The 17849-nt window shown below is 35.2% G+C and overlaps 1 protein-coding gene across 1 annotated transcript; it reads left to right on the forward strand.

The window, feature by feature from the left end:
- The first annotated feature begins 3489 nt into the window (after nt 1-3489).
- Nucleotides 3490-13545, forward strand: LOC125670852 (fucolectin-like). Its single transcript, XM_048906258.2, has 3 exons — nt 3490-3976; nt 11234-11461; nt 12963-13545. Exons 1-3 carry the CDS (start codon nt 3697-3699, stop codon nt 13175-13177), a joined length of 723 nt encoding a protein of 240 aa, XP_048762215.2. The 5' UTR covers nt 3490-3696; the 3' UTR covers nt 13178-13545.
- Nucleotides 13546-17849: the final 4304 nt, after the last annotated feature.

The raw sequence follows: 17849 nt of genomic DNA on the forward strand, positions 1-17849 counted from the left end.
AAGCATTTCACAATCCTATGGTCGTTATAACGATCTAGTTTGCCAATACAACACACCAATGGGTCAAATGCTGTTTTGTGCGTTTCATACTAATTGTTAGGCCGCTCTTTACAAAGTGATTTTGACTACGGATTACTTCGATTTCCTGAAGTAGTTCATGGCGGGTATGACCGGTCGACATGGGATGGACAGGGGATTTTTCCTCCTCTGAGGTACCTGATCCCACCTCTATAGTATGTCCAGGGGTCCTTGTTTGCCAAACCTTTAATTTTGTAATCATTATAGGGGTTATCCCAGATTATTCTCTGTGGAAACCAACTGAAATATTTAAATGGCTATTGTTCATCTGTTGTGCTTCTTTACGAAAATTTAATGAAGAAGTGAATGAAGCATTTTCTAGGAAAGAGCGTTTAAAGATTTTCAAAAGAACTAGCGTCACGTCCCATTGTAAATATTATCTTACAACACACGATGCTCAAAGTAAGTCTCCAGAGAGTGTATTTTTGTCACCTTCCATGACTTCACTTAAATACGTCTGTGATGAAAGGTGACGACAACGAACAGTGATGTAAGAGGATCTAGGGTTTGTCGTTGGTATCTATGGTCAATAAGATATCTAAGTAGGAAGCAAATGTGAAAGACTCTGTAGTGTGTTTTATTTCAAGTTCACTGGGATATATTGAATCTTCATAGCAATGAAAATGATTATTGTATATAGGTATTTAACGTCATCAATATATCTAAATATCTAGTTGAAGGTCAGAGCAAAAAAAAAAGTAAGTGTATAAGAACAGGCCAGATAACAAAGGAACAGAATTTTGAAAGACACTGTCGATGAAAGGTGAATATAACGAAAAGTGATCAATGAAAGGTGAATATAACGAACAGTGATCAATGAAAGGTGAAGATAACGAACAGTGATCAATGAAAGGTGAAGATAACGAACAGTGATCAATGAAAGGTGAAGATAACGAACAGTGATCAATGAAAGGTGAATATAACGAACAGTGATCAATGAAAGGTGAAGATAACGAACAGTGATCAATGAAAGGTGAATATAACGAACAGTGATCAATGAAAGGTGAAGATAACGAACAGTGATCAATGAAAGGTGAAGATAACGAACAGTGATCAATCTCATAACTCCTATAAGTAATACAAAATAGATAGTTGGGCAAACAGGGACCCCTGGACACACCAGAGGAATTCCAGTATATTATTAATATTACCTTCAGAGTACTTGTGGGTGGAATCAGAGGTGTGTTTAACAAAGTCATTTTTTGAATGACTGATTACTAGTTATGAATGCAAGGTAAAGATAACAAACAGTGATCCCTGTTCCCTTTTCCCTTCCCTTTTCCATTTGTGTTGAAGATGCAATTGTCTAGGCTATCCAAAGGTCTAGTCCTTAATTTATCGTGAGGAATGGTTGTACAAAGAGTTGAAGTTATAGTTTTGATGTTATTAATTTGAGAAGAGTTTTGTGATTTCAAATTTACTAAAAGTTCTTTAGAATTTTGTAGAATCCCCATTTGCTTTATAGTACTTCTGGCATATGTTGCGGCAAAATGCGCTTGAAGTTTCTCCTTCACAAATGTAGATATTTTTTTTTGAAGAGCAAAGATAGGAGCTTTGTAGAACATTTATTCGATCCAGTATTGTATCTTTGTTTGTAAGGGTTGTTATGTAGTTTAGGAATCCAGTATAGGTACGGTAACTCATATTCAGCCTTCCCGTTGACTGGAATATTAAACATGTTTAAAACGGAAGCATCTCATCGGCTGTTGGAGTATAAGTACGATTGCCAAATCTGGAATTAATAGTTCGTTCAATATACTGTAAAATGAGCCCTACAAACAAAGACATTTTGTCACAAGCTTTGTAGGCTAGAACTAACACATAATCCTTATGTAACGTATCTAATTCTTTTATCACTTCTGGTTTACTAAACATAGAAGGATAAATGGTACGTATTTCATCTTGATGTGTCTAATATGAGATTTTGATATTACTTTTATACTTTTTATCCATTCTTCGTTTCATTCTATTCCAAATATGTGTCACCTGCTGTCTTTTATCACATGGTGATAACAACAACGATTATGTATTTCACTGAGACGCATAACCCGTCCTTGTTGTAACACATATTTCTCACATAATCACCAGTGTGAGATTGACTTTACCCATGTGAGACAGCCATGTGAGATTTTTCTGTCTCACACTGCTGCGACGCCATTTGATTGTGACGTCATATATTTTCTATGATTTACGTTACACGGTGAAGATTTACGTTACACGGTGAAGTAAAAATATTTTGCATCGTTATCTTTGAATTTTAATTTATATAGCTTTCTGGCAGACAACCTTGGGTTTTTTAGTTTACACTTACAGTGTAAACCATTTTCGGGTATGCTCTTTCTGCCTATCTAATTAGTTTTTGCATCGAAGTTCAAATGAGGATTTTGATAATTTAGAATTTTCTCAAAGCTCCTAAATTTATACACTAAACTGTAGGTAAAATATGAGAAAAATAATCCTTCATTATTTACTCGTGTGGGATAGGGAAATTCCACCTCTGGAACAAGATTCGCTGTCTAGGACTCGGCAAAGCCTCGTCCTAGACTGCGAATCTTGTCCCCTCGGTGGAATTTCCCTATCCCACACTCGTACTAATGAAGGATTCTATTAGTCTTAAATCATTGATTATAAATATGATGACTGACCTGTAAATTCATACACGTTTGAGACCTTCCGCTCGGCGTGGATTCAATATTGAATTAACGTTGTAAAATACATTAATCATCAACTCATCATTAAATTTTCATTGCTTAAACGGTAATGTTGAGTCAATATTGAATCTTGGTTTATCAAAGACAAAACATCATTTTAAAAAAATTCAACGTTTAATCAATGTTTTGCACCCCCAGGGTTAGTATTATAGAAGATGACTCACACACAGTTGGGAATGAATCTATGAATTCGCATTTTTTTTTTTTACTGGTCGCGGTATGTCTGTAATATAGCGTTGGCTTCCTAACCGGGGAGGCCTTGAAGATAAGCCCCTGCACATGTCATGGCCGCCCTCAAATGTACAATGTAAGGTTAACATAGGTAATGTATTGATTGCTCATTCGCCAGCGCTTGATATATGACGGCGGGTGTGACCGGTCGACAGGGGATGCTTACTCCTCTTCGGCACCTGATCCCACCCCTGGTGTGTCCAGGGGTCCGTGTTTGCCCATCTATCTATTTTGTATTGCTTATAGGAGTTATGAGATTGATCTCTGTTCGTTATCTTCGCCTTTCATGTAGAGGTGAAAATCACAGGTGATTCGGATATGACCTTAATCACGGAGGTATCATATCGCTGCAGGCGTTGAAAGTGTTAGAGAATCCTCACTGCTATGGCCGTAAAAACGCCAAAAAATGAGTGTAATTTCACCTACAACTACTGCTGACGTCTCCATATGAATAAACATTTCTGGATTAAATGGAAGAGAAACAATAAACCACCCTGATAGGCCTTTTCACTCGTATACGTTATAATCATTGTTAAATTCATCTATTATTCATTCACATTGACGATTAATGTAAATATATTTACAGAGAGGAAGGAAAAATATAAGCAATGGAACGTTTCCAGGACACTAAGAAAGCTGGCGGTTTCCAGAGAGTCTACAACTTCAAAAAGTCACCATGAGTCACAGAAATTTATCAAAATATTTTGTTTTAATGTGTTGTTTAATACTCGTGAAATCATACGTCATCTACCAATGGAAAACAGATCTGAATTACCGAAGACAGGTTACAGCAGTGACAGTCCCTGTTGCCAGTCTGTCTGTCTGTGCTTCACAATGTGCCGCGAAGGCCCAATGTGTTTCCTTTTTCTTCAATATTCGGGAATTCTTATGTCAGACAGAGGGAAGAATCCACCTTTCTTTTGATGGAAGTGATGGGGAGCCATGGCGATACTATGGTTTGAATTATTTTTGTTCGTTTGCATTCTAAAACATTATTTTTACAATAGAAACGTTAAACAACTATTTTCATATTAACTCATGTAAAGCAATATATCGTAGTTTTTTATGGTGATCACGGTGATTTTGTACTTAACATATCGTTGTTTGGACACATAGCATTTCATAAAACATTCATGCTGCATCCTAGGCACCTGATCCCACCGCTGGTGTGTCCGAGGTTTCGTGTTTGCCTAACTATTTATTTTGTATTGCTCATGAAAGGTGAAGATAGCGAACAGTGATCAATCTCATAACTCCTATAAGCAATACAAAATAGATAGTTGGGCAAACACGGACCTCTGGACACACCAAAGGTGGGAGCAGGTGCCTAGGAGGGGTAAGCATCCCCTGACGACCGGTCACACCCTCCGTGAGCCCTATATCCTGATCAGGTAAATTGAGTTATATGAGTTATTATCATTATTATTATTTATTGTTATTAAAATTTATAAAGCGGACAATTTAACAAACAAAAATGCAATCAATGGTGCTGAGTTATGATATTGATCACTGTTCGTTATCTTCACCTTTCATTCAGCAAAGTTCCATGGCCAGAAACGGCTATCAAACTACAAAACGCTGAAACCGTATCAGACTCATTTTATCCCTATATGTTCAGCTCTGAATAAGTATTCTTTAATGAATTCATTTTTTAACTGTAACACTTCAATCCGGCATACAACAAGCGCTTCATGAAACATATTAATTTATGTGTTTATTCTGACTCATTTAAAAAGACGTTCTATATTTATCATATGTACAGCACACCTGTGGTAATGGTAATGTGTAACTGTAATGCATTGTAATCGTTACATGTTTTTAAAATAATGGGGAATAATGTGTAATGCACCGATTTTTGAATTACAATTAATTGTAATGTAATGTATTACTTTCATAAAAATGCCAGTGATGACCATTACTTTTCAATTGCATTTGAATTACATATCATTTCTTATTTCATGAAACAATCTAAGTTTTCTTTTCAATGAAAGTGATTACTAATTTTTAAAACATGATATATTAAATCTGATGATGATAAAATGCAACTATAATGCGTAAAATAACAAATATACTTATTCACAATCTGATTTAAAAAGTTAACTTCAAATAAATTGTGTTCATAAATTTTCTTTGTATCCCCCCCCCCCCCCCATTGTAATGTGTAATATAATTCATTACTTTAGCAAAGTAATAGTAATTTAATTAATTACTTATAGGAGTTATGAGATTGATCACTGTTCGTTATCTTCACCTTACTTGAATGAAAGTAATGGTAATTGTAATGGTGAAATTCCAATGTATTTGTAATTTAATGTATTACATTTTAAAGTAACTGACCCCAGGTCTGATGTACGGTATAATATTTGTTTTGTATTCAAACGCTTATTGTTTACTACTACAGACCTATCATTACAATTTTTAAAGATATTAAAGGTAAAACATTGATAATGTGAATTTGATAAATACATCCTTTCCATATATTCATGCACTGTATTTTTACTCTTTGACTGGTCGTGAGGGTCCGGTTAGAATAGGTCTTCAGTGCCCCTTGCTTATCGTTAGAGGTGACTATTTAGATCGGTCCTTTAGCTGTGACCTCAAAAACTGAGGCCCCGTGTCACAGCAAGTGTGGCCCGATAAAAATCCCTACCTGCTCAAATGCCGTAAGCGCCGAGCAGAAACCTAAATTTTGCAGCCCTTTACCGGCAATGGTGACGTCCCCATATGCGTGAAATTTTTTCGAGAGGGACGTTAATCAATATCTAACCACTCTTTGGCTACCACTTCTTGAACGCTCAGTACATAGTCCCAGGGTCATTGACTCCATAATCTTCATAACCATGCACACATGATTTCTTAAATTCATTAAGTCTTTGAAAATGTTTCTTTATTTCTACTTCTGCGTATTCTGAATGCATGGCTACTCATGAGTTAATTCAGTGATGTACAGAAGTGCGATATTCCCTACCCTACATCAGTGCTTGCTCTGTAGGGAACGTTTGAATAAATACAAAATTAATGATACATTTTGTGGAGTAAATATTTCCTTTATTTCAGTACATCATTAGCAATATTTCATGCGTTGTTATGGGGATTGTACAAGTCATGTCCTACACAATATGTACCTAGAATTCAGGGAACGGCAATCATTTGGTGAAAGTGAATGCATGGATTTTCTAAAATGATCTTATACTTTTGGGCATTGTCAAAAACTTAATATAGAAAATTAAGGGCAATTCATTTTCACATTAATATTTTATTTATCATTCATAGAGATTTATTATTCAGAGAGAGAGAGAGAGAGAGAGAGAGAGAGAGAGATTCTTTATTCACTCAAACCAATAATAAGTGGTACATGAGGTCAAGTACATGTGATACATTCCAATGGGAAAAGAGATACAGGGAAGAGAAACACAAACATAATCATGTTCACATAAGGAGAAAAAAAAAGAAAAGGAAGCGATGGAAAAAAAATAGACTATACAGGTATGTATGAATTATGGAGGACAGACTAAATCGCATATTTTTGTTATGAAAAAACATAGGTTTCTCAATTTTTTAGCACTTGTAGTTGACATTATTTCAGAAAATTTAACCACATTTGGATTTGTACAATACCTTGAATGTAAAAATTGTTTTCTTATGGCACACATTGATTTGCATTCTAAAATAAAATGAAACTCGTCTGCAATTTGACCTGAGTTACAAAGTGTACAAAATCTTTGATTCAAAGGAATATTTTCCCACCTGCCTGTCTCTACTGGGAGCCGATGATTCGATCGATCGATCGATCGAGAGAGAGAGATTATCTGATATATTAAATGGGTAACGGGTGATTTCGTCCCGATTACTTATTCGCACCTAGTGGATTCGCACCAAGTGGTTTCGTCCCCATTTCAATGCAGGTAACATAAGGTAGAGGATTGACTTATAGTCAAGTGGTTTCGCCCCGATGTACTAATCGAGTGGTTTCACCCCGATTTACCTGCGTAGAATCTAATTATAGGTACAACAGCGTGTAGGTGAGCGTTAGAATTGGTGTAGTTACCGATGTCTGACATCGATGAAGCGTAAAAAATATTCCTGTTTACTTTATCTTTTTCAAAAAATCTAAACTGTGGTCTGTAATTTCATTCAATCTTACCGGCAGTAAATGCCTCTTGAAAGTATGATTGTTATGAAATGTATATCAATTATATTTTTTTATGATTGCTAATTTTTCAAAAAATTAAATTCTTAATTTTTGTGATTTATATAAATATATCTAAGATTAATAAAATCATATAATAGACACACCAATTTTATCTACATAATTCTGTTTCATATGATAAATTTTACTTACTGATTTTCCACAATGAACGTATGCAACTTGCCATGGAAAAATTCTTGGTATAATGATAAAAATGGACATAGATTGGCCGTCGGTAAATTAATATACTGTATAGTTTTCAATAATTTCAATTGAATTGCTTATCGTTAAAGGAGAGTATGCACTGATCAATTGTTCCGACCACTGTTGCTAGATACTCAATGGGGGCGAAACCACTTAGGACGAATCCACTTGGGGCGTATAGGTAAAGGTGCGAATCCACCAGGTGCGAATAGGTAATAGGGACGAAACCACCCGCATTCATTAAATGTACATGTATAGCGGAAAAAAAACCTCAATAAAATAATTTCTTCCAGCGGTTCCAGCAGGTGTCAAACATCTATTTCACCATTTTAATATGCAATATGTTTCTGAGTTTCATAAAATGTATTCATTAATGATATCGCAGCACTTCCATTATATCTCATAATGTAGATATAATATTTCAGCCAAAGAACAGGGTTATTCTATATAATTTTTTTTCATCCAAAAATAAAAATTTTTGTTATTGATATTTGAAGATTGGTTTTATATTCCAAACAACTTTCAAATTCTCTTAAGAAATGTTGAACACTATCACATTTTCAAAACAAATGTTAAATTGTTTCTTCTTCTGTCTGGCAAGATGTATAATAATTTATTCTTATTATCTCTAATTTTGATATTGAATAAGTACGAGTTTGAAGTTAAAATTTTGTTTAGAATTTTATCTTCACCTTTCATATTGAAACCTTTGCAGTTTACAATTACTAGTAACTTTATACGATAAACTGAAAATTATTTTCCATTCTGTGTCATTTAATTCAAATATTTCATTCCACTTTCTTTTACCAGTAGGTTCTGTGCAGTTTTGATTGAGAAGAGTATAAAATTGTCTTGATTTTTTGCATCGTAGAAGAGTATATATACTCGACATAATCAACGGGCTTGGTAATTTAGTTAATTTTTTATCAATAAGGTCATTAAGGTATTTGATATTAATGTGAAACATGGATTTATTAAGAAATGCTTTCCAACCCACAAGACCATTAGAATTGTAAAACAGTGGAGTATCTGCTGTTACTGCAAATGGACTTTGTTTATGCTGTAGCTCAATCCAAGAATCAAATACATCTACCCAGTATTTGTTTTTCAGCGATTCTTTTTATGTATTCTATTCCACATGTAGTAACTTTATTCAGATCTAAATTTGGTATGAAATTTTGAAAACCCCTATCTGAAAATAGGAGTTGTGTCATCCAAAACAATTTAAAGAGGCTATAAAAGCCTTTACATTGATATCTTATGACCTCGTCAGTTAAGAAAGAAACTGATGTTTCATATCATACAAGGAATGTTATAAATTTCTTATCTACTTTTGAGTTCGTACAATCAAGTTTTTATAGTCTATGTACTACAAACAATACAGTTTGCTTAGGGCTACATTTCTTTTCCTGCATTACTGAAAATTTGCTACTAGTACTTTCCCCTGGGATTTTATGCTTTTCATATTAGATATTTATTGAATGAAAGGCGAAGATAACAAACATTGATCAATCTCATAACTCCTATAAGCAATGTAAAATAGAGAGTTGGGCAAACACGGACACCTGGACACTCCAGAGGTAAGATCAGGTGCCTAGGGGGAGTGAGTATCTCCTGTCAACCGGTCACATCCGCCGTGAGCCCTATATCTTGATCAGGTAAACGGAGTCATCCGAAGTCAAAATCAGTGTGCCAAGAACAACCTAACAATCTGTATGAAACACGTCAGACAACATTTGACCCGATGCAAAAAACGTACTTACATTGGAGTTAAGTGAATTTCGAATACCACAACTTCTTGTAAACACAATTATAAAAAAATGAAATAACAATTGTCAAATTCAGCATTTTTTGGGGGTAATTTCAGGAGACAATATTCACATTCTAAGAAGTGTGGAATATATTTCTCAATTGTTTCATTATTATAAACGGATAAATTACATGCAAAAGTACTTCAAAATATGCTATGAATACTTAATGAAATCAATAATATGTTACTAGTTTTAGATGGTCATGAAATTGTTGGCATGGTGTTGTAAAATAAAGTTTCATGGCATCATCGTTAAGATGGTATTTGTAGAAAAGTCATCAGGTACAAATAACATTGAAAAAAACCAACAAAACGCATGGGCAGTTCATTACAAACAAGATAATGACAATGTCTTAGTCTTATTTACCTTTCTTTGATACCTACAAGTGTAAGGAAAACGGAATATATCACTGACCCACTGATTTGACCGGAAGCACATTACCCTGTAATCATGATGCCCCAAATCCGATTAAAGCGCTGAAAGTTACAAGTTTATATAGGACAAAGTAACATGCTTCCACAACCTATATATCCAACACTACCAAAGAAATATAGATCTTGTAATTCACGTGCTGTCTATTTTGATAAAATGATAACGAGAGAATACATCCTAAACTTCGACCAGTCTGCTAGAATGAGACATGAATGTGGAAAATTCATGAAAAGGTGACGATAACGAATAATGGTCAATCTCACAATCCCCACAAGGCATACCGAGTTAAGAATTGAGCAATGTTCTCAATGTGATCAATATTGTAAGTCGAGACTTGCTATTCACAAAAAAGTTAATGTTACAGGTGTATCAAAAGTCTCGTTTGATGTTAGCATATCATGAATTCTATTATCCTGATAAAGAGAAAGTAAAGGTAACGAACAGTGGCGGATCCGACATTTCCTATCAAATGTTCAAAATTTAAGAGTACAGCAAACACTCATCGCAACACACACACCAGAGGTGAGATTATGTGTTTAGGAGGATTAAGGATCCCCTGTTGGCCGGTCATAGCCGCCGTGATCCCTATATCTTAAGAATGGTAAATGAATGTACCTTCCGGTTTGGTCGCGTGTCCAATAACATGATATCAAGACCCCATAATAAAAGCAATTTCCAATGAGTGAATAGTTAGATGTTTGCGGACAAAGCAATTTAATATATTTCCATTTAAAAACTTTTTCTTTGAAAATTACAAAAAACACCCATTGCATTGTTCAAACGTAAACTCAATAATCCAGTTTGACTTGATAGCATTGGTGCATCATTAGGCTCGTTTCCTGTTTTCCAGCATTGTTTTACTATGATCTCACTATGAACAATGCGTTTTAACAGTTTAATAATATTTCATATCAATTGTTACTCTATGAACATATGTGTATTTTATTGCCTACCGACATAATTTACGCGGGAATTTATCTCTACATTATTATGACGTCATTGCATCACATACGTCAATACGCGTTGCAATTGTTATGTTTTGGTTTGCAAAACGTCTGAATATACTACATGTAATGAAAGCGCTAACATTGCATATTATTTTTAATTTCAATATAAATCTGTATCTCGCTTCCTTTCTCAATGACCCGGTAGAAAATGACAACGTGTGGACAACGTCGTCATCAAAAGCAAGTGTACAACGAAAAGCAGTGTAACGCTCTGATCATATGTTACTATTGGTTCCTCGGGTCATGAATTCAGATACTCACTGGAACGTATAGGATCATGTGACTCACAGGTCAATAGTTTTCAATTATTTGGATTTGAGTAATCAGCACTTTTGTTTGACCTAAGCATGGTTATATTATAAGCTACACTGTTTGAAAGGGTATGTTTAGCATTCATTGAATGGATATCCTCACGCATGTAGAATATATGTAGTCCTTTGGATGTGTCTCTAGGTTTGATTCAGTAGACCATGGGTTCAAAAACTGCTTGTTAAAGGATTATTAATTTACATGTATATTTTGTCTGTGCTTTAAACAATTTTAAAAGAGGCATGATCTGAAATATTTCAGAGATTAAAACCCAGAATGTTGCCATCAAAAAGACCGTATGGATGAGTACGGAACACAACCCACCCTACCATGACCGTAAATACGCTGTGGACGCCAAAGTTGTCCTCGATGGATGGGGGTCGCAGTGCTCTCATACACAGGGAGAATTCAATCCATGGATTTTAGTTGATTTGGGGGCCATCTACAACCCGAAATACGTCACCCTATTCAACAGAATTGATGACCAGGGTAAAACGCTTCTCATACCATAATTATTTTGTTAAAGAGAATTGTAAAACCAGGAACTTAATGATGGTACATAAATCATTGTGTTTGATATCTAGACTTTAATGACTTTAGCTTAGCTTATCACTTGTTATTCATCGCTTATACTCTAGTTATTCTCTGACTTCTACATGATATAGGGTAAAAAATAGATCGTTAGAGTTACATATCAATATGCATTCTTAGCACACTGCTTTTGACTACGGATAACTGTTTACTTGATCAGGATCTAGGGCGGGTGTGACCGGTTGACAGGGAATGCTTACTCCTCCTAGGCACCTTATCCTACCTCTGGTGTGTTCAGGAGTCCGTATTTGCCCAACTATCAATTTTGTATTGCTTATAGGAGTTATGAGATTGGTCACTGTTCGTTATCTTCACCTTTCATTTAGTGAATTTCACTATGAAAGGTGAAAATAACGAATAGTGATCAATCTGTATGGTACGGTAACTCATATTCATTCGACCCATTGACTGGGATATTAAATGTGTCTAAAACTGAAGTATGGTTTTGAAGAATTTCATCTTTTGATAGGGCTTGGTAAGTTCGATTACCAAAAGTGGAATTAATGCCAAGTGTGTTTAAAATACAGTTGTAATAATGAGCCTTACAAACAAAGACAATGTTGTTACAAGCTTTGTCATTATAGTTTGCTAATTCCATGAAAATCAACGTGAACTGACTTATTTCCCAGCACGGCTTGATGAATTTTTACACACCCACTCAATCCATTCGTACCTGTTTTTATCATATGCAAGGTGAAGATAACGAACAGTGATCAATCTCATAACTTCATATAAATTTATTTGATATGCTTCGAATGGAATTATTTTGTATTGCTTATAGGAATAATGAGCTTGATCTCTGTTCGTTATCTCCACCTTTCATTATGGATATTCATTAAAAAATGGAATCACATCACCAGTTAAATGGCCACCATAGACGTGGAATATCAATGAATACAAACCAGATTAAGACAGGCAGATTTGTATTGATTTCAAATTTTACTTTGATTCTAATGTTTGTATCGGTAGCACAACGGCTGAAGTGTATTGCCGAGGATGTCAGCGATATCTTAGTTTCCCTAGAAAACGAAAAATTGGCAAGCTCTCAGGAGATTAGAATCTTGCTGACTCCCTCAATGATATACTTTTATGTATATTGATAAATACTTGCAATCACATTATTCCTTTTCAACGTTGATTCTATTTTTCCTTTCTGCTATGGAAACTTGATACTCGGCATTGTCGCAAACCTTTCCGACTTTACGTCTGACGTGTTGAAATTCTTAAAAACCCTTGTGATTGTTCAGCTTATATGTATCAATCAGAGCTATCCAAGGTAACGATTTTTAAATAAACGATGAAAAGTTTTTAATCAGACTTCATTAATAATCTGTCTTGTATGACGTATACCTAATTTTAGTCAATAATGAAGGGTGAACTTTTTCTGATGCATTTTTAGGTAACCGACTACACGATGTTTTTGTTAGCTTGGGTGAAACAAATACCGACTTCCCGGTGGACTGTGGTCAGTACAAGGGTCCTGGTGTGAACGCTGAAGTGGTCCACATTGTATGCCCGAACAACGCACGTGGTCGATTTGTGAAAACTGAAATTAAGGGACCAAGTTCAACAAAGTATTTAACCCTTTGTGAAATTAGAATTTTAATATCTTGATAACTATCAAAACTTTGGCTACAAAATGTAATGCTAGAAATCTTTTATTCTAAAAAAAAAAATATTTCAAATTTAAAACCAGAGATACAAATATATTCAGTGTTTATCACTGCACCTGGATCATGCCAAATGGGCTGTCCAGAAAATGTATCAATCTGTGTGCGCATTATACTGCACTACTTTGTTATTTGAAATACAGTGTAGATATTGGACAAAATAACCTGTAAATCTTTCCTTAGACAAGTGTTTTGTTGTTGTTGTTTTTTCTAGTTTGTCTGTAAGTTGCAATAAATATAATGCTAAAATGGACTTCATATTTATTCAAATTCTACAGTCAGCAAAGCATTTGATCACTGTTCGTTACCGTAAATCTGGATATTTTTGCTTCGATTTATTTTTGCGAATTTGAGTAAAAAGCCTATATACTTATTTTTGTGTTTCTTATTTTTGCGAATTTATGTAAAACATATGAAAGAACATGGGAAACATTACCTTTCAGAAAAAATATTTTTGCGAATCCACCAGATTTATTGTATATTCACCTTTCATTCTATACATGTTGTCCTACTCATCTGTCGATTGGTGGATCAAGCATCCTTTTTCGAAGTCCTTATGTCACAGAATGTAATACCTACAGTTTGTAAAGAAATTTTTAAAATCAATATTCTTACAACTAAAACATAAGATTTAAGCAGGTGGAGGCTACATAAGTCTTCTTCTTCCAGGTAATGACATGGGAGAGAAATTGCTTAATCATTTTCATTCACTTGTCGATTTGATATATCTCAATGAACTCGATAGAAAAGACACCACATAGTCTTCCCATGTGTGTCTCCTACTTAGATAATTATGTTAACCAAACACTTACAATTCCTGGCTTCTCCATCGTCACATATCCATATTTAAATAGCAATATTCCATTATCAACTGCATGAAAGATAAAGATAACGAACAGTGATCAATCTCATAACTCCTATAAACAATAGAAAATAGAGAGTTGGGCAAACACGGACCCCTGAATACACCAGAGGTTGGATCAGGTGCCTTGGAGGAATAAGTATCCACTGTCGACTGGTCTAACTCACTGTCAGCCCTGTATCTTGGTCAAGTAAATAGAGTTTTCCATAGTCAAAATTAGTGTGCCAAGAACGGCCTAATAATCGGTATGAAACACGTCAGACAGCATTTCACCCAATGATAGGTTGTATCGACCGACTACATTATCAAAGAGCATTATCATAACGACCATATAATTTGCGAAATTTTAACTTTAAACGAGACTGTTGAAACTCTTGCAACATCAACTTAATTGTCAGTAGCCTGCCTCGATTTGAAAACTGATCATACGCAGACCAAGCACTTCCGTATCGAATCCGTTGCCAGATATAAACACCATAATATTATGCAGGTGATAATGGAATATTGGTACATAAGTTTGGGAAGTTGATGATGGAGAAGCTGAGTTGAGTTGTAAGCTTGACGCTAACATCCATTTCCAATAAAATATCTAAGTATAAACAGAAGTGGACGACTTCCTGCCCATGGGAATTCCAACAGACTGTTGGAAGACCTGATCACTAAATACTACGAAGATACTGTCAATGAGGTACTCTAGTGTATTTTTAATTTCAACTTCAGAGCGTGGAATCTGAGTGTTGTTTTATAAAGTATTTGTTGGATGACTGATCACTATATGAAAGGTGAAAATAACGAACAGTGGTCAATTTCACAACTCCTATAAGCAATACAAAATAGAGTTGGACAAACACGGACCCATGGACAAACCAGGGGTGGGATCAGGTACCTAGGAGGTGTAAGCATCCCCTGTCAACCGGTCACACCCGCCGTGATCCCTATATCTTGATCAAGTAAACGGAGTCATCCGTAGTCAAATTCAATGTGCCAAGAACGGTCTAACAATTGGTATGAAACACGTCAGATAGCATTTGACCCAATGATAGGTTGTAGTGGCAAACTAAATCGTTACAACGACCATAGCATATGCGAAATGGTTACTTTAAACGAGACTGTTGAAACCCCTGCACCATTAACTTGTTTGTCAGTGAATTTTTCCGTTTTCCATTTTTGTTGAAGAACCAACTGTCTTTGATGTAAAAAAAATAATCTAGTCTTTAATTCATCTTGAGGAAAGTGTTGAAAAGTCATACGTTTTATGCTGTTGATTTGAGAAAAGGCTTTGCGATTTCAAGTTTACTTAAAGTTCTTTGGGATTTCTTTAGAATCCACATTTGATTATAGCACTTCTGGTATATGTAGTGGCACAGTACGTTTGAAGTTTCTCCTTCACAGTTATTAATATTTTCGTGGGGAGCAAAGACAGGGGCTTGGTAGAGCATTTATTAGATCCAGCAATGTATCTTTGTAAGGGTTTTTATGCAGTTTAGGAATCGCAGATATGCAATAGCTTGTTCTGGTTATGATAAGTTTTTTGATCGACGCAGGCTACTGACAAACAGTCTCGTTCAGTTAGCATTTCGGAAAGTATATGGTCGTTATAACGATCTAGTTTACGAATACAGTGTCTCATTGAGCCCAATATTGTCTGACGTGTTTCATACCAAGTATTAGGCCTTTCTTGATACACTGTACTTGACTAATGATTAATCTGTTTATCTGATCGAGATATATGACTCACGGCGGATGTGACCGATCGACAGGGGGTGCTAACTTCTCCCAGGCACCTGATCCCACCTCTGGTATTTCCAGGGGTCCTTGTTTGCCCAATTCTTAATTTTGTATTCCTTGTAGTAGTTATGATATTGACGACTCTACACTTTCTTTATACGTCGGAATAAAATTATACATGGTGATGATGATCTTTCAGAGACATATTTGAAATTAAATGATCAGGCACATGCCAATGAGAATATGTGCTAACAATAAATGTAATTATTCCGAGTAATTCCATATTGTTTTAAATCAATAGACAATTGAATAATAAATGTACATCTGACTAGTTATGAATTGAATCGCACAGAATAGAAATGCGTACACATATACACAACACGATAAGGGGTATTTCCCAGTGTATTTTTAGACACACATTTGCCCAACTATCTAATTTGTATTGCTTGTAGGAGTTATGAGATTGATCACTGTTCGTTATCTTCACCTTGCATTCACATATGAATATGTAATGCTCAGAAACATATGCAAGCCCTTTACAAAGGATAATAAATGCTTACTCACTGATGAGTAAATCAAATGAAAGAAATTCTGCAAAAGGAGGGCGGCATCTCTCGACAACAAACAAAATGCTAAAACACGTCTCTGATTTCACGCACAAGTACTCTGAAGTTGAAATTAAAAATATGCTAGAGTTACTCATTGACAATATCTTCGTAATCTTTGGTGATCAGGACTTCCAACAGTCTGTGGAATTCCCTTGGGCACAAAATGTGTTCCTTTGTTAGCTGACCTGTTTTATATTCTTATGAGGCTGAATTTATTCAAAAGCTTTTATATAAGAAGATGAAATATCTTGCTGTGGCCTTCAACTAGACAATTAGATATATCGACGACGTTTTATCTATCAGCAATATTCATTTTCATTCATATATTGATTTGATATATCCCAGTGAACTATAAATAAAAGACAACACAGAGTCCACTACATCTGCTTCGTACTTAGCTATTTCACAACTCAAGTTTATGACAAGCGGGGTAATTTCAGCTTCTCCATCGTCACCTTCCTATATTTATGTAGCAATGTTTCATTATCAATTGCATATGGTTTTTATATCTCTCAACGGATATGATACACAAGAGGTTGTTCTTCGTATGATAAGTTTTTAAATCGAGGTAGAAAAACAGTGACAGACAAATGGATGTTGCAGGGGTTTCATCAGTCTCGTTTAAAGTCAGTATTTCACAAATTCTATTGTCCTTATAATGATTTAGTTTGTCAATACAACCTGTCATTAGGCCAACTTAACTGACGTGTTCCATACTGATTGTTAGGCCGTTCTTGGCAGAATGGTTTTTTTTTTTTACTATGGATTGCTCATTTATCTGATCAGGATATAGGACTCACGGCGGATGTGACCGGTCGACAGTGGATGCTTATTCCTTCTAGGCACCTGATCCCATCTCTGGTATATCTAGGGGTCTGTATTTGCCCAACTCTCTATTTTCTATTTCTTATAGGAGTTATGGGATTGAACACTGTTCGTATTCTTAATCTTTTCGTGCATCAACTAATTCGTGAACACAAACATCTTCGTAATATCTGACCCCGTATTGAGAGAGGTTTTAAAAAACATAATTATCATTATTGATTGATTAATTGTTTTGCACCCCGTTGAGATTTTTTTAACTTATATTGAAGCATAACCAGCTTTAGGTGAAGTACCACAAATCTAGACCTATGCTTAGTGCTCAGGGCCGTAGCAGTGAGGGATTTTGTAATGGTGCCAACGCCTGTGGTGTCCTTTATTTGAGTTCAGTGGGATATATCTAATCGACATATGAATGAAAAGTATTATTGCTAATAGTTGAAGGTCACAGCAAGTATTTTTTCTTCTCATGTACAAGTTCAAATGGATTCTGCCTTATAAGAATATAAAAACAGGCCTGCTGACAAAGGAGCATCATTCGTTTTCATGGGAATTCCAACAGACTGTACATGTTGAAAGACCTGATCACAAACGAC

Source organism: Ostrea edulis, chromosome 4, assembly GCF_947568905.1.
Source record: "Ostrea edulis chromosome 4, xbOstEdul1.1, whole genome shotgun sequence".
In the NCBI taxonomy this organism is placed as follows: Eukaryota; Metazoa; Mollusca; class Bivalvia; order Ostreida; family Ostreidae; genus Ostrea; species Ostrea edulis.

Excerpts from the sequence above, each read along its gene's own strand:
- LOC125670852 (XM_048906258.2), top strand. The coding sequence starts at position 3,697 with ATGAGTCACAGAAATTTATCAAAATATTTTGTTTTAATGTGTTGTTTA. Across the intron at positions 3,977-11,233 it reads GGAGCCATGGCGATACTATG|AGATTAAAACCCAGAATGTT; the intron begins GTTTGAATTATT and ends GAAATATTTCAG. Across the intron at positions 11,462-12,962 it reads CAACAGAATTGATGACCAGG|GTAACCGACTACACGATGTT; the intron begins GTAAAACGCTTC and ends ATGCATTTTTAG.